The sequence below is a fragment of the Pogonomyrmex barbatus genome, unplaced genomic scaffold (genome assembly GCF_055798465.1).
Source record: "Pogonomyrmex barbatus isolate J1 unplaced genomic scaffold, ASM5579846v1 scaffold16, whole genome shotgun sequence".
NCBI classification, from domain to species: domain Eukaryota; kingdom Metazoa; phylum Arthropoda; class Insecta; order Hymenoptera; family Formicidae; genus Pogonomyrmex; species Pogonomyrmex barbatus.
Genome location: NW_028297112.1, coordinates 2,035,930 through 2,058,772, shown reverse-complemented (window position 1 = coordinate 2,058,772; position 22,843 = coordinate 2,035,930). Strand labels below are relative to the sequence as shown.

Sequence of the window (22,843 nt, the reverse complement as noted above, 5' to 3'; positions counted from 1 at the left end):
GCCGTTTAATGCTAATTTTATGATGCGTCAAGGCATCTTCGAGCATGTTCCAGCCGGTCACTCGAGATGTTGCTTTTCACCAGCTGTTGTTTGAGCGGTAAAACGAAATTTCCACAGAATCGTTTCTCGGAAATCGGAAAGAAAACACGAGTCGTCTTTATGACTTGCCGGAACGATACTCGATTGCTTTGAAGCAGGTGGCAAAATCTGAGGTCGCAAAATATTTTTCACGTCCGCAAAATTATGACAAATAGCATAACGGCTAAACGATACGTCAATTCGATACGTCAATTCGCGAATGATTCAGTAAGTAATATATATATATATATATATATATATATATATATATATATCCCGTGTTTATCGCATCGAAAACCGCAGCATCAAATTTAGATAAAAATACGTATCATTGATTGCCATAAATAACGTGATATCGGAAATGAAATGTCCGTATGATATTTACCCTACGGAATGTCCAGTGAACCGGAACTTCAAAAATAGAAATGTCGAGTTTATACAGTTTCATGAAAATCATATATATATGTGATAGACTGCAAATAAATGAATGACGACCAGGAACCGAAGAGAAACGGATCCGGCGCTAATAAATCTCGCGTCGTTATATCATTATCATTTGACATGCGAGAACTAATTTCACTGATTTCGGATTGGCGCGTGTGTGTCACTTTTGCAATGACATCTATCGCACATCTATTGATTAAGCTTGATAATTTGCGAAAATTAATTATCACGTTTTAATAAAATCCGTATTTTCACGTCTCGAACAATGGAGTCGCCTATCATTTTTTACGAATAAATCATTTGTAATATTTCGTTAATATATGCATAATTATAAAATAAGATAAAAAAAAGATAAAAAAATTTAAAAATTTATCTAAAAAATTGAAAAGAATTATCAAGAGAAACAAACTCCGCATCGAAAAGAAATAAAAAAGCCATATGTATTGGAAATATTCTTGTAAAAGGTGTAAAATTGCAATTTGTGCAATTTGTATTATTTGTAATAATTGGAAGTATTGTAAAAAACATAAGTAAAACTATTTTTCTTCTCGATTCAGAAAACTTATTTTTTAATTAATCCTCCCTCCCAATAATTTATAGTTAAAATATTTTTATTCTCAGTCGTCTTGTATCTTATGAAATATGTTTCTCTCTAGCAACGAAACGCTTACCTGCGATTTTCCGCTCGCGCATTCGCCGCCATAGCGCTTCCGCCTTGCGCATCGGCCAGTTCTCGACTTTCGCGCTGAAACTGCGGAAGAACTTGTACTCCTTAAAGTGCGACATTCTTCTATCGCCGGTGTTTCTGGTCTGATCGATGTTACCGGAACTCGTTGTAGCGCTGGCTCGGCAATCCTCACTCGATATGCCTAGCATTAAAAACTAATTCCCGTTTCCGCTTCACGAGTGTGTAGCGTTAAGTCACGGTAACTTAACGAACAATTCATCCGAATTTGAGCTATGCGGCATGTTTTTCCCTCTTGCCAGACGTATCGCGTCATTATTGAAAAATTTTGAGTTTCCTTCTTGTCAAAAATATACTCTTATTTTCTTAAAATATTTTCGAATTTATACGTAATTTATTTATTTTTAATATATTTATTCTTTCGAGATAAATATTGTCAAAATGTATTGTATTTTACGTCTGTCTTATGCTTTATGATATGCTTTGCATGTAAAATATATCTTTTCTCAAAGGTCATAAGGTTAGAGAATGAAAGAGCGCGCATCTTCATGCGGCAAAAAGGAAGAGAAAATCGAGAATAACTTCTACTTGCTTTACTGCAAGTTGTGCCACTTGTTGCCACCAGCAACTGCACGTGTTCGGAAGATGATTATTCGCTATATCACATTGCCGACACGAATTCCTTCTGGAAATCAAGGAGACAATAAACGAATGTAATCGATAAAAGCCCCCGTGGCGCGGAGCCTGTCAGCTTTTCGAGACTAACAAGTAACTTCTTCCTTGATCTGCATCAAAAGATAATATTTCCCGATTAACTAACTTGGCTTTAGTTAAATCATCAATTTACTGCCATCGCTTTACAAATTCTTTTCAATCGTTGTTAATATTTCCGATTTATCTCTCCGTTTAATGGTTTGCATTGCATAAGACAGATTTATCTCGCGGATCGAATATACTGAGAAATCTTCTTGTCTCTTCTTTCCGTGAAAGGTACATTTACTCGTAACGATCATTCGTTTAGAGAAATAAAAGGGTATCAAGTTTCCGCGGTTTAATGCGAAGCAATTTTTGAAAACTTACGTCGACCGAGCGATTAAATGATCCAATACATTTCTCGGTCTCGAGAAAACCCCATCGCATGTCCAGCGGTTAATTCTATCTTTTCTTGAGAGAAACCAGTTGAACTTGATAATTGTCGGGCGTCGATTGATCTCTGCCATTTAATTAAAATTTCTTCTGGTACCAGTATGATCTTCACGCCGTTGTTGAAGAACATTGAAGTTTTGCGCGTTCGCACTTTAAGGGAACAGCACGCCTCGCGATGCGTCAAAATTGCAAGTTTATCTTATCAAGTGCCTTCTTGAATCAAAAGCATATCGCATTTCACTTCAGATAATTCCATATTTCCTTTTCGAAGTTGAATTATATTTGTATTTGTTGAAGAAGCGATTATAGGAGAAAAGTTTGAGAGTTTTTAAATTATCCCTTTTATTCAGTATAACGATATTAATTGTGTTAATTGTGTAAATAATAATTATGTTTGATATATTAAGTAAAACTCGGAAATTATAATTATTATAGTTTTTGTATCGTACGAAGTATACACATACACATATGTACGTGTAATTAAAAGTAATAAAGGAAATATTTCCATTTCTCTAATGAAAAAAATCGTTATAGAGGAACATGCAGCAGACATTTATTATAGAAAACTCGTAGAAGTAAAGTACTTGAAGAACTAATAGAATATTGAGAATTAAGTTAAAAATATTTTTTTCCTCTTGACAGATAAATCGATAAAGGAAAATAAATGGATAAATATTGCTAGATATTGACGTCCAATGTGTTTTAAACTTGCTTAATGAAATCAAGAGAATATTAAAAATTATATTAAAATCACAAAATGTAATAAAGGAAGACGTGATAAAAATTTAAAAATTATAATAACAAGAATTGAAAAACTGTATAAATTCAAAGTAAAAAAGAAAATCTTTCTGTATAAATATTAATCGCAAATAATTATTAAACTAAATTAAATTTTAGATTAAATCAAAGAACGTATAATTTCTAAAATATAAATCGGAGATTTTAATGAAAATAAAAGAGTTGTTTTTATGCGATCATTATTGTTTATTAGTCGTATCCTCGATATAATTTAAGTTCCTGTTCGCTCAGACAGCAATTAAAACGAGATCTTGCGTTCTAAGAGACACGCGAAAGCACTCGCTCGAAGGAAAAATCGGCTATTCCGATGAAGAAAAACAAGTTATATCGCGAGTAGTAAAAGTCTTTTTCTTTCCGACCGTCTTTCTAATGATCGATAACTTTTAGTCGGTTATGAAGCTGAAGAAAGCGACATGTTGACTCTTTGTCGAGGAGAAAGATGTGCATTGTAATAATGAGAACGCCGTTTCCTTCCAAAGTTTTCGCAATCGTCACCGCCAACACACCGTAAATCCTAATTTTCGAAATGTAAAGTTTGCGCAATAAACGTGAAACTCGCCTCTAATCGAAGACCAATCTGCGTCAGGCGATGATTGACGCAACAGTCGCGTCTATTATGCTCAACACGCGTGTCTTTAATCTTAATTTGACATACCAAAGTAAATCTCTCTGGAAATCGGTGAAACTTAAGCTTCAACGAAGATAAATTTTTCAGGAATATTCCGAGATTTTCCGAACTTTCCTTTCATCATCCTGTTCGATAATATTTCTTTCTGAAAAATCTAAAAGTCATTAATTCCACGCTTACAGGCAAAAGATATAACCCGTCCTTGCTGTCTACTAAGACTTCACACTTCACCACTCTTCCTTTATGCAAGTCTAATTCGAGTTTCTAACTCGCGCTATCTCCTTTTCTACCGTAAATTATCTAAGATTAGTTATCTCGATTCTTCCCCACTGGAATCTTCCGTTTGCGACTCTTTTAACATTCCTCTTCTTCTTTTTTTTTTTTTTTTTTTTTCACCGTCAAACATTCGCACGAGCCCGGGGAAAATAGATCGAGTTATCTCCGCGTAAAATCAAATTCCGAGTTTCGCTAACAAGCTTTCCCGCTGTTGCGAGCTCGATAACGGGCGCGATCGATATGTTTCTCCAAAGTCATCGTGGCATACGCAAATTAATCAGCACCCCGCAAGGCATCTTCCACGCATCTGTGGAAAAGAAGAAAAAGAAAAAAAAAAACGGTCTAACAGGTCCCGGTTGCAGAGAAAGCCGCGAAACCGTGAATAGGTGAAAATGCCGGCAATGCACGCGAGCATATGCGCGCACAAAGGCGCCTCTCTTCAAGGTTACTCAGCACCTCTCGGGCGTGCGACGATGGAGAGATTTATTGCGCAAGCTACACGGCGGTGTGTACATTGTCGAAGGAAAGCGGTAATCACGATGCTTAACGAGCGATTTGTGGCACTTTGCAGTGACGACACCTCGGCCAATAACAGGTTGCGACGGGCTCCGGGTGTTGCGAGCCTCGTCTTCCGAGCCTCGTCCGCGTCGGATTTGGCGAGATGCATCGGGTATGCATCTGAAGAAGAAATCGCCCGTCATCTGGTGGCACTCCGGCCAAATCGCGCGCGTCTTCCACTGAATCATGTGATTACGTCAACGTCGCGTTGTTACGCGAATTATTTACAGTTACGCCGCTGAATCGTACCCCCGAGCGTACCTCCGTATTTCGAATTCAATATCGCAAAAATACTTTTTGTTGTCTAAGGGGAGATTCCTAAAACACGCGCCGATACGAATATTCCGAAGATATTAAATAAATTTTCAGAAAGCATTCCGATATTTCAGTCGTTTTACTCGTTCTTGGAGTTTTTACGTTGCTTACATAGTTCCACCGAGTTATCGGAATATCGTGATCTTCGTTCGCAATTTATAAGCATCTCGATGAGCGTTATATTTATAAATAAATGGAGAAAATTTATAGCATGACCTTTCGCGGTTTGCAACATCACCTGAATAAAACGGCGAGAAGTGCGATTATTAAAATGGCTGAAAATTACGGAGCGAAATATCAGAACCAAATTTTTTACATAAGAAAATATTATTTCACAAATAATTGAGACGATGAATTATACAGCAATTACTATATAATAAACAATTAAATTTTGGTATTACTTCACAATTCTCAAGAAATTGTAAATGTTTCTTCTCAGACTAATATTTTATCATATCTCAAAAAGATTTTAAATAAAAAATAATGTATGCATTTATCAAAACGTTTCAGACATCAAGGACGCTCGAGAAACCAATAATTAGCGATGTCAGATCTAAATAAAAAATAATGGCGTGATATTTCGCGTTTTTTGTGAGTTCAGCTGTGCCGACCAGTCGTCAACCCGCAATCGCAGCTGCTGCAAGATTTGCACGCGTCGAGAGTCACTTATCCTCGGCGATCGATAAATAAACTGCTATTAGATAAGCCGCAGTCTTTTCTCTCGACGGTTTGTCAACGAGGGTCAACAATGGCCAGTGACAGTGGGAAGGAAAACGACGCCTTTCTCCAATCGTAACGTACGTTGTACGTTTCGAGCGAGGCGAGCGCGCCTAATGGCGAGATTAAATACTTTCCGGGCGAACAATAAGGAAGCTATCTCCTTGTACGATCGGGCATCGATCTTAATTCGGTATTGTTACGAAACATCACTTAACCATTGACCAACATGAAACGGTCTGTCGTCTCGAATAAACTTCAATCCGCCAAGGATCAATGGGGTAGAATGGATCGAAAGCTTTTACGTGCGTGACGCTCATATTTATTTGCCATGCTAAAAGCGATGAAAGTGACTCGGACAGGTGCCATCTAATGACTAATCAAGATAGACATCATGGTCGTTATTAACGTGCGTTTACCGACCCTTTATAGCGCGGCGGCGATAATAAAACCGACAGATCAGACAATTCATACGCGACTAAACGTAAATTACATAAAGAGAAAGTAAGGTTTTTTGCAAGGGCAAATATCCGTGCAGATGGAAAAGATTTCATTTGATAACACGATGGAAGATAAATGTTTCACGTTTATGTCCGTTCCAATACGTGCTTCTTTTTTATCTTTCGCCGTGTCATCCAACGTAGCCTCTTTCATCTCTGCGGATATTTAAGCAAAAAATTTACTGCGCGTTAATACATTTAAATGGAAAACGACATAGCCGATTGCGTTCTCGTCACACCTCGTTTCGCAGTCACACCTCGTTTCGCAAAATTGTGCAAATTTCGTGAAACGCGGGACGGAAAAGCGACGGTGCTTGTCGCCGCGAATAATTGCGACAAAATGGCGAGTGCGCGTGCAAATGGAGCGTAACCACCGTACAAGTAACGACAGCGAATTTCGCGGATTCCGCCTGTCAATAATGTCGTTGTCACGTTTCGATAGACATTTCACGGCGAGGACCGCCACGGGTCTCGGGTATTTTTAGCGCTGGAACTTTCATCGGGTGAAAATAGTACGAAATGCGCAAAGTTACGACGGCTACGCACTGTCTCGTAAGCTAACTCGTTTTTCGAAGCATTCTCGTTGAAGAAAACTTGCTGCCAAAGAAAGTTTGCTAAATCGAACATTTCTCACATTTCTGTAATTAACGTTCTGTAGTTAACGTCGTGGAAATATTACCAGATGCGTATTGTCTTGATACAAAATTTTGTCGCAACCGAAATAACAAAAACAAACTCTCAAGTTGTTCTTAAATTATTCGTCAAGTATTTAACAAATACAATTAATTCAGTAATTTAAGTTCTATAAAATTTTCCGAACGTCTCAATTTGTGGAAAATAAAATTTCTTACTCTTTCGTATCTTATTTAATTTTAAATATTTAATGTAATATATTAATTTATAATTATATTATATTATTATATAATTATATTATAATTTATAATCATATTACAATGTAATATAATTATAACGTAATGTAATTATATATTACATATTTATACATAAATACATAATTACATAATATTTATTTACAATAAAATATGATTCAAGTATATTGATATTTTTATCCTAAATTTTCAAACTTCATTTCAGTAAAAACTTTTTTTTCAACATATAATAATAAATATGTTTTTACTTTGTTTTCACTGGAAAAATATTTTAGTTTTCTATCTTTATTGTATTAATTTTATTAAAAATTTATTAAAAATTAGAAAATAAAATTTCAAGTTCGTCAAAATTCCTTCGTTAATTTTGTCGATACAAAAATAAATTTTACATTTCCCGATTTTTTTTAGAAAAGAGCGACAACTCAATAATTAAGTTTGTCTTTGACAATATAAAATAATCGTGCACCGTAATACAAAATAGTATATAGAATGTTGATAGAAAGTATTATTTCATCGCGCTTTGATCATTCGTTACAAAAAGATCACACGACTGGATTAAAGACAAGAAAAACTTAGCCGCTGACTATTACAAATGTTTTTAAACATCTCTGCGAGTTACTAATGCGTTACGTCAATGTGCTGATGGATGACAGATACCAAACGCTGCACGAAAACGCGCGCGCGCGCGCGCGCGCGCGTGCGAGTTTGACACGAGCCGGCGTCCAAAAATTATAAAACACTTTTCCAAGAAGCAACAGCTGCTGCGAAATATTCTGTCCTCTTAATCTTTCTCACACCCTTTTCCTCTGGAATAGACAGAACCTATTATTAAGCGTGCTCAAATGTTCCTGATAACGACGTACGAAAATAGATAAATCAAAGATCTCCATGTCACGAGGTTTCATCAGAGCACTTCGCGCGCATTCATGTTCTTACACACTTAAACATCTCCGATCGTACTAAAATTCCAAGAAATAAAAAAAAAAAAGAAGAAGAACGTGCGTATATTCCAACAAATGTTTATGAATTTAATTCCGCTGCAATTTATCAACAATTTAATTCTGCCGCATGTTCCAAACGACTCTCAATAAAATTCTCCTGTAATCGTTCAGATCAATCGATCGAAGAAATCTTTCTTCTGGATGGCGGTCGCGAGATTATTCGTATGTACCTCGGGATGCGATGGTCGATTAAAAAGGCGTGCGCGCGATTCGACACGACTCGAGGTGAGTCGTGTGACAGCGCGGGAGATGCGCGCGCGAAACGCAAACGTGGCAGGCCGCCTTGTAAACTGCGGCCCAACGCCGCGGTACCCGTGATAACGACGACTGGCTACGACTTCCACCGGGGGACGGAACGAAAGCCACCGGCGGCGACGACGACGGTGGCGGCGGCGGCGCCGCGGCGCAAGCGTCCCGCGCGCGGTGGCTTCCGTCCGCTCTTTTCCACGCTTTTCTCCGCTTCGATTCGATCATCCGCGCTCAAAGTGCGTGCAACGAGATTTGCGCGTGACGCCCGCGCCGCCGGTGCGAACGGCTGTAATCTGATTAATTCACAAACCGCGGGATCAATCGTCCAAAATTGCGCGTGCTCTCCGTGGCACTCACATCCGGAGAAGACTCAGTTCGCATCCGCAGATATATTCAGTTACACGCTCGTAATTGAAAATTTATTCTTTTTTTTTATGATTCGCGATTATTCCGTCAGTCAAATGCGCGATCGTAATCATGTGAAATTTTTTCTTAGAAAAAAATAGATGTTCAGCATTTAGGGTGGATACAATAAGTATTCCATGCGATATCGAAAAAGTTAAATTCCATTTCTGCGTTGAAAAAGAATATTCTTTCGCGTTTCGAGTATCGATCCATTCTTGAAAGCATTCGAAAGTTATAGGATGGTGCTCCAGTTTACTCAGGATATTAATCCGATATTGCCGTAATGAGCTTTTCAAACTGTCATTTATTTGTTCGTTCTATTCACATGTCGCATATCGCGCCAGTGACTTTTCATGCATAAAGTGAAGTAAACTACAAACTATTTTAATAATAATGTAAAACAAATATGTATTATTTATTAATGTTCGTATTGTTTCAAAACTCAAAGGTAAAAAGAGATAACGTATCGAAAGTATTACTTTTAAATAGAACATATAATTAAACAATAATTTATAAAAAAGGAAATTATATATACATTATATATACATTTAAAATTTTTTAATATTTTTTGCAAAATCCTGATTTTGATACCATTAGATTTATAAAACAGAAAAATTATAAATATTTGAATAGGAATGTAAAAAATTTAAATTTAAATGAGAGACAGAATTTTTACATTAACGAGAAAGTCTATCGTTAACCTCATTCACGAGTGTCACCGTAGTGTCATTAGCTATAAATTCCAACAAGATAAAAAATAAGAAATAATTTATTGCTCCTGATTATTTTATGCTAATCATTTTCCATCGTGTAAATTAAACATGGTGTTTTTTCAATTTGTTCAACACATATCTTTGCAAAAAAAGCGAGAACGGTAAATGAATGCGAGCAGATATTAATTCGAATCGTCAATGAAGAAACAATAAACGTACCACTGTTCATCGCCATTTGCTCATAGAATTGTTCTATTTATTTTTACACCTCTATCCGAATCCACGTGGCATCAATATGATTCATGTTCGCGAGGGAGCTATTCATGAATGATTAATTTTGCTGCAGCGTTGCCACCGAGATTCCTTAAAGATATCATTTCTCGACGCGAATAAAATCATTTTCGCTTTGAACTACAGCGACGTTAAAACAAGAAGGAAGATAAGTTGTTACGTTACAAAATTACGAAGAATGAAAAGGATGATTAAGAATAAAGAGGCTAATATCTTCTCTTAGAAATATTATTTCGTTTTTCTAAACAAGTTGCAATTTCAAACCTTTAGATGCTTGACCTTTAAGAATTTTCATAAAATTTCAAACTATTATACATCATATAAAAAAAAAAGTCTCTATAGTTCACCATCAATCATTCGGGAAAATGTGGTGTGAGCTTTTATTTTTATACCAAGTAATAAATAGATTCTTCCCCATGTGACGCCATACGGGTAATTTTCTAGTTCAAGGCGGCGGAGGTATTGCTGATTTTCCACTCCGTAGCGAGCCGTCACGGAATCGCTTCTTTTCATCTATATTTCTATCGCGAGATTTATTTGATAGCGCATTGCGCCGATTAGATCGCTGCGGGCGAGAAGGAAAGTGCATCGCCGGCGCATCTGCAAATGCATTCTAGCCGTGGGCGTGCTTACCGGAAGTCATAATCACGTCGCGCCGCAAGATCGCACCGCAAGAAAGCAATTAGTTCACGTCAATAATTAATTAAACTTTCGCGATCGAATCCACGACACAATACAACAGCGTGCGCGCTTCGGGATAGGAAGCAATGGAACTTTCATGTAGAGCGCGACAGAAGATGAGATGTTTCCAAGCTGAATATCTCGATATCTATCATTATTTTTATGTCGCCACGAAGAAATTAATTAAACTTCCTTCCTTCTTTTTTCACACATATCTCTTATCGTATGCTACAATTCGTTTTACCAACTCAATAAATACAACGAATATAAACCTAATCATACAAAAAATATTTTAATTACTTTGATAAATATAAATATAATATTTTAATTATTTTAATTTTAATTTTAATTTTATATTATTGTTTATAACAAGACTGAAGACTGAAAATTATTTAAAAAAAAATGCAACGATCTTGTCGAAGCGCGTAATTTCAAGAGATAATCTCGGCGAAATGGCATAACTAGATAAATCTCGAAAAGGATTCGAAAAATTACCCCGATGTTTTTAATTAATTGCGAGCTGCGTAATGGCGTGTGCGGTATTACATGCATATTAAGTCTAACTGGAGATACCGCGCATCCCCGCGTAATGAACCTTCAGACACCACATTACCGCGGATCGGGGGGGCGAAAATTCCGCCGTTTCCAGCGCGCCACCGCAAATTGCATTCGACCGCGTTGCTCTCCCGTGAGGGAAATTAATTACGCACTAAACTCGTTATCGGATGCTCGGCCGATATCGATATTGTCGACGAAGATCGGTATCGATTGCGATCGTGTTCCGTTCGCGCGATCAAAGATGTCAATATTCATTATGCCCTGTGTCGGGCTCGTTTGCGTCCCACGCGAGGAGCGTAAATTAATGGCAGATTGGCGTCGTAAGCTGACAACCGCCGTTCAAATGTAATCAGACACGGGCCGAGAAACGCCACACGGTGATTTATGTACATACGCGACGTCCGAATACCGCGTCGTTCGTCCGGAGTTTTTCGCAAATTGAATACTGCATAAACTCTGTAAAGTGTATAAGTAAAATATTTAATTCCCAACTCCCACGAAATTTTTGTTGAGCGTCCCGTTTGTAAAATTCAGTAATTCTATGTGACTTGGCCATTTGTTTAACTTAATAACTTTTTTGACATTTCGAGAAGTCAACTCCCGTTCGTAATTTACACATAGTTTACGAGTTAGTTATTTAAATACCAAATGTAAATGTCATCGTGCACAGCATCGTAGATTATGTTTTTCACATTTCACAGTTTCGATATGCGAAAAATTATATTACACTGATGTAGGATTCCGTTCTCGCTTTGTGCGCACGAGTCGCGGGATCGTTTTATCGAGTTTATCCGATGCCGACGAGTAATCGAGTAAACGTGGGTTGACGATATCGCCTTGGAAAATGGAATCATCGTTTTTCCGAAGAGGGCCAACCGATCTCTCTGGCCATTAAAAGTTTGCCGTGCTCGGCGAATAGTTATGAGAAACACACGATGTTGTTACAACTTCGAGCTCACCGGTTCGTGTGATCGAGTAGAATAGTTACATGCTATGTGTAACATACCTGATAGCTGTCGTTCCGACTGCGAGCGCGGCTGCTGCTGCAAGCTCTGAAAATAACGGAGAACGTATCGTTAGTTCATCTGAAGAAACGGCAGCGCTTGCGGGATCGAAAGGGTGCTTTTAACGAATAATATGTTTACCGCGATCAGCCTAACCGCGGCGACATCTCGAAGTAGACATCTCGAAGCATCGTTCAAAACAAATTAATTCTCCTGTTTAATAACCGAGTAATGAAATAATGAAAAGCCCCTTTCACCTTTTCAGTGTAAAATAAAACGCGGAAAGAATTGTGTATTTATTTTGAAAACGTGTCAAGTTAACGAGTAATTTGCTGTGGGCAGAATAGCTTGTTTAATTATTAATTTAATCGTTTAAATTAATAATGTAACATTTGTATTGTAATAAGAACTGATAGAAGAACTGGTTTAACTTAATTTATCTCAGTTAAGTCTTGCATAGAGTTACTTAACTGCTTTGATTATAATCGATGACACGAAAGACGAACACTGTCCTTCGTTGTTCGAGGGTTCGAAACTTCGTCTTATTTTCCAGCAGTGAGAGATAACTAATAATCGACACGACGTTGAATCGTGACCTACTTGCAGTATTGAGCCAGTTGGCCTCGAAAACAATGGAGGAACAACCATGACCTTATCTACATCATGCTCTACTGAACTGATGCGCCATCGATCGATATTCTTCCGATATTCACGAAAAAAAAAAAAAAGAAAAGTTCGTAACTGACCTTGAAATACACACGCGATATTTTACTAATTTTCGCCTTGAAAGGGGCAAAGTAATTATTTCTCTCTACGCGGGATTACTAAATGTAAAAAAGTCAAAGAAACTACATAATAATCAAAATATTAACAGGAAAAGATTCTCGATATCATAATAATGGACTACAATTTGAATGTATCCATCTCACATTAAAAATATATTTAGTAATTAATAATTTCATTTATTCAACTAACTTGAGTGAATTATTATTTTTTATGATTGAGTTTCTCGATTAGACTCAGAGATATATCCTATATCTTCATATGTATCACTGAAGATAACTCAAATTCAAGTCAAAACGTTTGTCACTTTTTATTAATACACATAGTTAAGATTAAACATATAATTTGCGCACCGTTTACAGCGCTGATTCTCATTAGCTTAATTATTCAATGTCTATTATAACAATCAAAAAGTTAAAGGAATGACAGTCTTAGTATTAATACGATGTGAATTCAATTGTAAAAAAAGACTGCATTTAATTTCTTTAATCTTTCTATCGTTATTTTTCAAAGCTCCGTTATTAAACTGCCATAAAAATATAAATCATAATAAAAATAATATAAAGAAAGAGTGACGACAAAATAGGCAGTGTCACGAAATGAGTTTGAAAAAAATCTTGCTGTCATGCTATCATAAAAATTATGGATATCTCCAAGTCGATGTCGTATTTAAAAATCATAGACTAGCCGTCAAATATTTTTCAAGCAAAATCGAATAGGCGTGGATATCTTTTTTACGACTTACTAGGCTTCAAAGCGGATCCCACGAAATTCTCAAACAAGAGTTATATCGTTTCTCGGGATTCTCTTTACTCTGTCGAATCACCTCGCCTACAAACGAGATACGAAACGGAACAATGTGATGTAGAAAGATATGCTATACTTTTACGAAAAATTTCCCGGTAATTCTTGAACAAATGTATCTTTTTTAAACCGCTGCATTCCGAGAAGCATATTTTATAAAGAAAATGCGCAAGGAAGGCAGCTGTGCGTCACTGCAGTCTCGGAAGTTTCAAAAATAAATATCTTTGATCTCTATTTTATTCTGCAATGCAATCTATATATAGCGTAACAATAAAACAAAAAAATTATCTGTTAAGAATATTATATAAAGCAAGGAAAAGTTAAATTATTTTTCAATGTAAATATAATATGATATTAATGGACAGAGTCTATAGATTTAAGACGCAATAAGTCGGTCATTATGACTCTTTATAATTAATTGAAATTGACTTGATAAGTATAAATTTTTTAATGAATTTATATGAAACTGAAATTTACGATTAAAATCTTTGCTTGTAGGAAGCTTGTAGGAAGTGGTTTTTTTTCGTGGACGTTCGACGGGCGATGATTTGGAAAAGACGGTATGTCATTTGCGATTTCCTGAGGGTGGAAGGAAAGGGGCGCGTTTAAAGGAGCTTACCTGACGAAAGCTCTCCATCGTGCTGGCCTTCGTGCACGCGTACGTGATAAACCACACCATGGTGTAGCTATATTCGAGATCCGAGGGATACCAACCGATTAATGCGCCATCACGGCTGGCTGCCCCATTAGCTTTGATCGCTCACCAACACGGGCAATCCGGTACCGGGTGTTCACGCGCGACTTCCGCGCTCGCTCTCGTGCAATGGGTGTTTACCGAGAGGCAACGTGCTCACTCGTGCGCGAATCTCTCCGTGTACCGACACCTCATTGATAATTCGCATTACGTAGCGCGGCCACCGTCCGCTACGAAAACTGCGGAGATAGACGCGGCGACCGGCGACGCATATTCGGCTACGTCAAAGGTCAAAGTTGCAAACGAGCTCGCAAACACGAAATGCGTCGAGGCAATCGAAGGCATCTACATCCCATCCCCCCTTTCCCTCTCCCCGCCTCCTGGCCATGGTTGCACCGAAAATACTTGAAGTAAATAAAGTATCGACTCCCTCGGCTCCAAGTGCAACCATGCGGAGCACCGTTTTCATCGTCAAAGACTGACCTTGCACGAGTTTTGTGCGCGAAATGTGAACGACGGGACTCTCTATCCGTTTGCCGGATATTTCGCATGCGCATAGCGCAACGTGATTCAAATGGTACGAGAGAAAAATGTTGGGAAACGTTCAGGAAAACATGACCCATTTAGCTACTCAATCGAATTAGCTCGGCTCTTAAATTTAATTATGAATAATCGGCAAATTGCTACGCTGGTATCTTTTAACAGAACGAACAGCGCTGAAATTAATTAATTCTTTTGACGTTATTACTGGCGAAGTATTCGCGGAAACTTCACAAAACATGTCTATTAAAATAATGAAGTACAAATTAAATAAAACAGAATGGTATTGCATTCTGTATTATTATAAATGAGATTAATAAAAAATTTGCATGTGTATCTTGTCATGTTTAAAGATTACACGGTAAAATTATTTCATTGAAAAAAAAGTATAGCAAGTAAATAAATTAATCACATAAAATTTTTCTAACTAATTAAACAATGTTACATCGATGTTATATCCCCAGTGTGTGTTCAAATAATTCGTAATAATCATTCGTTAATTCGTGTTTTCGATCTAGAATTTGTCGCTAATTCTCCACATTGTAACTATCTTCGCAAAAGACGCGAAGATTAATTATCTTCTTCAAGCGATTAATCATAAAAGATCGATGATGCACACGTCTAATGGCACACCCGTAATAGATCGTCTTAAGCAGAGATCACCTTTCCCACAGAGCAACGCGCCAGTTTGCAAGGAATATACCCAGCTCTCGTGAAACAGGTGGGTATTCCTGTCGGAGGAAGGGAACTCGGGGGCTCGCATTGCCGCAAATGTCATTCTTACGACACCCCATCGTGGCCCACACGAACCGCAAGGCGAGAGATACAAGAGACGCGGTAGGCTAGCCGACGTGTCGAACGGCATACGCGAGTCACGTGGGCAGAGACTAATAGCTGTCCGTGAACAGCGGATCTTCAAACCTCGCAACCGCGAGGAGGACGACGAGGGGAGGAGGGGGGGGGGGGAGGGGAAGGATATATCTGCGATACCACGTCGGGTAATCTCGATACTGATAGCGCCGTACACGCTTCGCTGCCGCGCGCGATTAATGCCCGCCGTCGTCGTCTAGGACGATACCCGATGTAAGCGGCCGGCATCTCGCTCCACGAGTCATGCTCGAGTTAGCTATCGATACATTTAAAGGACGATTCAAACCGGCGACTTGACGTCAATCGACGCTCGCTTACGTAAAGTTACGCGCGTTCGCCTTAATTAAGCGAGACGGGAAAATAAGTACATTGTTGCACCGAACTTCGGCTAGCTCCTTTCAGACTACGAGAAGATCTCTACGGAAAACTTTTCGCTTTTCTATTCTTCATTATAGAAAATTCCCCGATCATTAAATATACAGATATGAAACATCGTATAGAACGAGGTATTGATAAAAGCATGTTAAAGTATAAATGGAGAACATTTTATATTTGTGTTTCGGCTTTTTTGATAGAAACGTCTGGTATTTTAGTTGATTAATTTCCTAATTTCCAATTTGTACCACTTGAACTTACTTAAAGTTAAATAGAGAGGAACTCACCGGCACCTTCCCGTTGGCGTTTTTGGCGTCATTGTTCTCCAATAACGGCGCACTGCTGCTCTTCCCGCCCATTTCCACTGTCAAAGGTTCCGGCTTTAGCTGAAGACTCGCCGCGGACGGAGAGGACGGCGCTCGAGGCGGCGTTTCGAGCAGCTCGCCCGAGCTCAAAGAACTACTGGCAGTGGTGGACAGACCTATTGCAGATCAGTTGTACGGTTAGATTAGAATTTATAACATGCAGAAATAAATTATCGCAAAGTATATCGTTCAACTAGCAAATCTTCGAAACAGGACGCATAGAGCGAGCTTTCAAAATAAACGATTTACGTGATATGCATAATAAGAAGACGTAAAAATGATAGCTTGACGTTACGTGTGGGAGGAATACTTGGAAATCATGCCGACGTGACTCACATAACGGTAAATTCGTAGGCCTAGGCGTCCTGATCCTTGGCAACGAGTCATCGAGACCGCTACTGCTATCCACCGCGTCCTGCGAGTACTGATCGTCGATCTGTTTCGTTTGAGTGTGCACACTTTCGCGCTTGACCCACACATCTTGCGAGTTTTTGTCGCTTCTCGAATTCAATTTCGACGGCCGTCGTCGAATTCGTTCCCACGTCTCTTTACGGTGACATTTGCTCGGCGTTGATGCTATGAGAGATAACAAGTGCATCGAGATAACAGGTCTTCATATAACAATGATAAAAATTAATTAAAATTTATTTTATATATATATATATATGTAATGCAAATTTTTTTTAAGAGTGAATTATAGATATATGAAAATATAAATCATAAATGATTTGATTAATATAAAGGAAAATGTCATGTTAATAGTTTAATTTCCAAAAATAAAAAAAAAAGATATAAATATGACATAATCCATTTTTTATGTTTATCGATTTTTATAAAAAAAAAAAGAAAAAAATAATTTTAGCTTACGTTTAGTCAATCGACGATCCGTGCTCCTGGGTGGACTTGCCGTTCCGATCCCGCTTTCAAGCGGAGAGGCTCTATCAGTGGTATCCGGTGATAGACTTCCGGAAGAAATTTCATCCATGCTCTGCAAGAGATCCTGAGATGATGACGAAGATCTATTGTCATCGTCCACGGTATCTTGGGGAGAAACTGGGTCTAACGTGCTCTCGTCTTGTAACGACTGCGAATCTAATTGGGACTCGGCTATAATAAAAAAACACATAATTTGAGAAAGTATAAACTAACTAAATATACAATAACAACCTTACAATACAATAATAATATATGTAATATATTCAAATATTATAATATATTCAATATATTCAAATTACGAATATTGTCATTTAACAAACTTTTGTAGAATTTATCATTACGTTATTTTTAGATTCTTTTTAGATATTTTCTAATTTCTAATTTTTAAGTAAATCATTTGTAACAATCTTCTATATATCACATATTGCGCTATTTATAGAAAGATCTGAAACATATATACAACTGTGACGGATTTGAGAGATAAGCAGAGACTCAATCTAAACTAATCTAAATTATCGATAAACGGAACTTGTAGTAGTAGTCATGTATTGGATTAGAGAAAACCAGAACGGAAATAAATTTCACAAGCGTTAACTAATTCCATGAATAGTATATTAGTATATAGGCCATGTAAGTGACGCAGGATAACACGAAAATTACCTTGGGGAGAGTCGCAATCGCTGACCCAGGTGAAGCTAGAGCTTCTTGAAATCGCCGGCGATGTTTGAGTTGCCATATCGGAACAAGTGAGAGTATCCATTGGTGGGCTGTTTGGGCAACAAGAACCCGAACCATTTCGTATTCTCGACAACAAAGACTGCAGGGAAATAGGCAGCTACAAATTACAAAATAAATCAAATTTCTTTATGTTTCTCCTAAATTATTCTTTTTTGCAAATACAAAAACAAAATAATTTTATATTTTAATGTATACTATTCCCAAATTTTTAAAAACGTTTGTAAAAAAATTTTCTTTTAAATAATATTCGTACCGTGATGAAGAACGCCAAATTAATAATTATATCCAAATATTTAGTTTTTATTTTACTTATATTACAAATACAGATTTAAACATTGAAGCATTTAATTATGTAAATTTTTAAATATTTGATTAAATATTTACACGTAATGTATCATCTAATTATAATACTTTGAATTTGCAAATTTTGTCGAAATACAAGATTATAATGCAAATAAGTTAATGCATAATTAATTCTCAATAAATTCACATTGATAAAATATAATGAAATTGGCAAAAATCGATATGATACTTACAGATCCCGTTCTCGCGTTTTGCTCCTCCATAATCCTCTTCACATCGGCATGTTCCAGCTTGCTGAGGGTTCCGTTTTCAATCTCGCAATTTCCATTGACGTCATCGTTCTCGGATAAGTCGCAATTCACCGCGATGTCGTTGCCCCATGTTCTCAACGAGAACTTCTTCAAGTCCACCGGACTGACCTGCCTGATATCTCTGTCCGATTCCGACAATCTTTTCGCAGTGATGTCGGAACGCAGAGTCAGCGGCGATATCGCTCTCTTTTTGAGAGTCAACGTTTCCTTCGAGTTCCCCTTCTTCGTCTCGTAGTGCCTGTCGTTTCTCAGGCGCAGCATATCTTGATCCGGAAGCGAGGACACGCTAACCAGGATTACATCGTCGGAACTCTCGTGGAACACCGGTGTGTGTCGTTTCCTCAATAATTTCGAGAAGGGTGACTTCTTCTCCTCCGTGGGCGTCACGGGCGCCGATTTTGGCACGTGATTGTCCAACGACCTAGATCTGCCAGTCTCCTCGTTCGGGAATATATCGTCGTAATCGGGATCCATCGTCTCCCGATCATCCGGACCTCGTCGAAGCCTCTGCAGCCGCATCGCCTTTCTACGCTTTTGGCTTGTTAGATTAATGGGAAGGCTTGTTTTCCTCTCGGATCGTTGGCGTGGCGGTAATTTCGCGTTCGCCTCTTCGGAGTCCTCCTCGACGTTCCTTAAAGATCTGGCTTGGAGCGCGTCCACGTCGGCGTCTTCATTGGTCCTCAAACTTAATCCTACGGTTGTCTTTGGTGCACGGCAAGGGTTCACGCGTGTGTCCTTCGGGACGCACTCGCGCTCTAATTTCGACGGTAGACTAGAGGTGATCCGATCGATCTGGTTTCTGATCGAGCTCATCGGCAAACAATTACTGGGCTCGTCGTAGTCGGAGCTCAGAGGATCCGCATGGAACGTGGATAATCTTGGTCGGCCACGATCATCCACGATGATATCCAGGTTCTCCGGTAGGCTGCCGCTCTTCCCTCCTTCAGGACTCACTCGATCGTGAGGCTCGTCGTAATCGGAGTTCAACAGATAACGGCGATCATCGTCGACGAAAAGTTTACCGTTCCTGCGATCTCGAAGATCTCTCTCATCTCGAAGAGAAACATGCTCGCCGTTGAATTCTTGATCGGAGCACTCACTGTCGGTTATTCCAAATTCGTTCAGCAACTCTTTGTATTGTACCACCCTGACGTCATCGTTGCTGCGCGCGACTTCCCTCGTCTTCTCTTTGGTAAGCTCGTTGATCTCGTTGGCGATGATGCTATTGAACTCCGCGAGGATGTTGTTCGACCACTCGCCGATATCCTCGCCGCCTCTCGTCAATGAATTCTGTCTCCTTGCCAAGCCATGCGATTTCGTAGCGGGCAAGGATTTCGGAATGAACGACTCATTCGCGTAGTTCGACAATTTCTCTGAATCCGGTTGAGTCGGATGCTTTGGCTCTTCTACGATGCGGAGTGTAATCGTTGGAGCTGACTCGATTATCTCGCCGATTTCCTCCTACAACCAATCAGAAATTCAGAGTTTAAAATATTACATTTACATCATCAAAGAAGAAGCCTCTTCACTAAGAGGTGTTTTCTTTTTTTTTTCTTTTTTTTGGAAAAGAGCGTAATATAGTGAATAGAATATAGTACCATATGTGCCACGTAATTTAATGAGTCAGCTAAGGAGGAAGTTTCATTGGAAGTCATCATCACTTAAATGCAGAGGTTGTCCCTCGATCGATGAGGCCTAAGAGAAACTTGCAAACTCCTACCAACGATAGATAGGTTACTACCTTTGCGCGCGGATATCTCGCGCGTACAGTTAGCCAGCGAAACGCATTTATAAAGTGGCGCATAATGAAGCGGTTACAAGAAAAGCTGGCAGAACCGACGCGGTCCTTGATGCTCGTCATACGAAATAAAACGAAGGAATCGGCCAGCTGCCGCGACTTAAGACGAGCCGATTTCAAGACGCATTCTCTTTTTCTCCTTCTCTCCCTCCCTGCTTTCTCATTCAATTTATCTATCAATCGCGTCTCCCCCTTCCCCTTCTTCTTTAAAGCACTCTCCCACGTAATCATCGTGAATCATGTACGCGCCCTAAGCAGGGCTGCAGTAAAACGTAGTTAATATTCAAGAAGAAGATGAAATATGCAAGATTCATATATTATATATTAATATATATGTAATATATTATATGTAATAATAATAACAAAAAAAAATATATATATATATTTATTAATACATATTATTAATATAAAATATATAAAAATAGAGCTAACAAATTGAAGAAGCGAGTAAAATGAATTTGACTTTTAGATTTATATTCTTTATATTTGATGCAACTGCAATTAATTAAAATTTGCATTGAAAATATTCATAGAAGTTGATACATTTGACATATTATGCCCAATAATACAAGAGACATTTTGTGTGAAAAGAATTATATAGCATTTCAATATTCTTTAAATAAGAATACATAGAAATTTGTAAAGTCTTTGAGCCGACTGGTCCTCCTCCACTGCACAGGCGGGCTAAATTGAATTTGCATAAGTCTCTCGATGCAGCTCGCTTACGACCCACGCGATCTCGATCGCGATCTACGCATGAGACAGTCGCGACCAAACGAAACTAACCTTCAGTCGCTTCAGTCTCGTCGATCGACCCATCAAATTATACCGAATGGAAAGAACAAGCTCGATTAAATCGAGGAGGTTAAGACGATTTGCGAATTCAATCGAAAACCCCGACCCCATGTTCCGTTCGTACCGAAGAATAAAATTAGAAAGAAAAAAATATGCAAGCGCAATTGAGAAAATCTAAGAATTAGATAAAACTGCAGGTGGGGAAGAATTGTCAATTCAAATTTTACAAATTAGAAAACAATTGAGACTCGCGGACTACGAGTCAGAGGAGGAACACGTAGGAGGAGCTCTAAAACCGCATCGACGTGAAACGCAATGGTACACACGCACGTACGCACATTATACGTACGCAATGAAACAAAATTTATAGACTGCCGTACGTATTTCGTATGCAAACTGCCGACTGCAGTAGTTAGCCTAACCGGTGAACTTAGCAAAAACTCATCAAGACGGCGCGGCGCAACCGCCGCGAGACGAAGAGCTAAGAGATAAGTCGGTTGGAGGAGAAGGAGGAGGAACTCTCGAGGGTATCCAGCCGGTACGATTGCATCCAGCTGGGCGATCAATCATCGTGCACGAGCTTCCTATTGTTCCTACGCGGGTGTTACATTGTGCGCCGCGGGCTAATGGCCGCCTCGCGTAGGATACCGGGATATAATTGTCTCGGACGTGTCAACCCGTTTATTATTGGTGACTAATCTCGCGGCTTTGCGGTATACACCTTGATCTATCTTCGGGAGGGACTAGTCTATCTCAACAGGTTAATCCTGACGTCGGTGGATACGCTCATAATGCAATTGCAAACTTGTCGCAGGAATAATCCGGTTGTAAGTGCATTCGAAAGCCTGACCTTAATGTCCGTTGTACCAACTTACTACTATATAAGAAAATAAATCACATCGCCAAAATTAGGACATACAAAATGTAAGAAAATTTTTTTAGGGTCCAAATATTTTAACATAAAAATTAACTGCAGTGAAGTATATTTAGAATACATCAACTAAAAACTTTAGAGAATATTATTCATTTTATATATATATATATATATTAATTTTTTCGTATTAGATTGAATTAAATATTAAATAAACTTTTCTTTTAGTTTTACAATGTTGGGCTGAGAAAGAGGAGGAGGAAGAGGAGGAACGCAGAGGCCAAAGATACAACATTTTTCATTCTATTTTTCCCTCCTTACCTCCTTTCTATCTCGCTATATATCGCGAGTTATTTCTGGAAGCACCGTTCTGACAGGAGCGTTAACAAAGCAACGAGCTCCTCGCTCGCGCGTCCCCGATTGTTCACGCAAATCTTAATCGTCGTAATTGTTGATGGATCGAGTGCAACGTTTCCGTCGAAGGACGCGGAAGCGCGCTCGTGAATCGTCTTGATTGGGATCGCGTTTAATCTACGCTCTCTCGCTACGCCTACAATAGCGCACGGCCATCGCGGCGATCGCCATGTGCCATTCTAATATTCTCCATCCATAACGCCTTGGCCGGTACATTTATCAAGCCAATATTTATGTGAAAGCACGCACGTCGCGCTTTTAGCGGCGCACTTTCTTCCTACTCGAGATAGCTCTTGTAGCGCAATGATTAGA

General features: G+C 38.7%; 2 protein-coding genes across 3 annotated transcripts in view; both read right to left on the bottom strand.

Moving 5' to 3' along the window:
- LOC148937126 (uncharacterized) overlaps positions 1–8,413 on the bottom strand; it is a 58,602-nt gene extending 50,189 nt beyond the window's left edge. Inside the window, exons 1-3 of the mRNA XM_089073890.1 lie at positions 8,204–8,413; positions 2,288–2,614; positions 1,194–1,391 (exon numbers count right to left, since the gene is read on the bottom strand). Of these exons, the coding sequence (XP_088930016.1) occupies positions 1,194–1,391; positions 2,288–2,347 (258 nt within the window). The 5' untranslated portion in view covers positions 2,348–2,614; positions 8,204–8,413. The remainder of the gene's footprint in view (positions 1–1,193; positions 1,392–2,287; positions 2,615–8,203) is intronic.
- cv-c (RhoGTPase activating protein) overlaps positions 1–22,843 on the bottom strand; it is a 205,890-nt gene that overhangs the window by 114,878 nt on the left and 68,169 nt on the right. For both annotated transcript variants that reach the window (XM_011636672.3, XM_011636673.3), the window contains exons 3-8: positions 18,576–20,114; positions 17,962–18,136; positions 17,233–17,472; positions 16,702–16,941; positions 16,288–16,481; positions 11,937–11,982 (exon numbers count right to left, since the gene is read on the bottom strand). In XM_011636672.3, the coding sequence (XP_011634974.2) occupies positions 11,937–11,982; positions 16,288–16,481; positions 16,702–16,941; positions 17,233–17,472; positions 17,962–18,136; positions 18,576–20,114 (2,434 nt within the window). The remainder of the gene's footprint in view (positions 1–11,936; positions 11,983–16,287; positions 16,482–16,701; positions 16,942–17,232; positions 17,473–17,961; positions 18,137–18,575; positions 20,115–22,843) is intronic.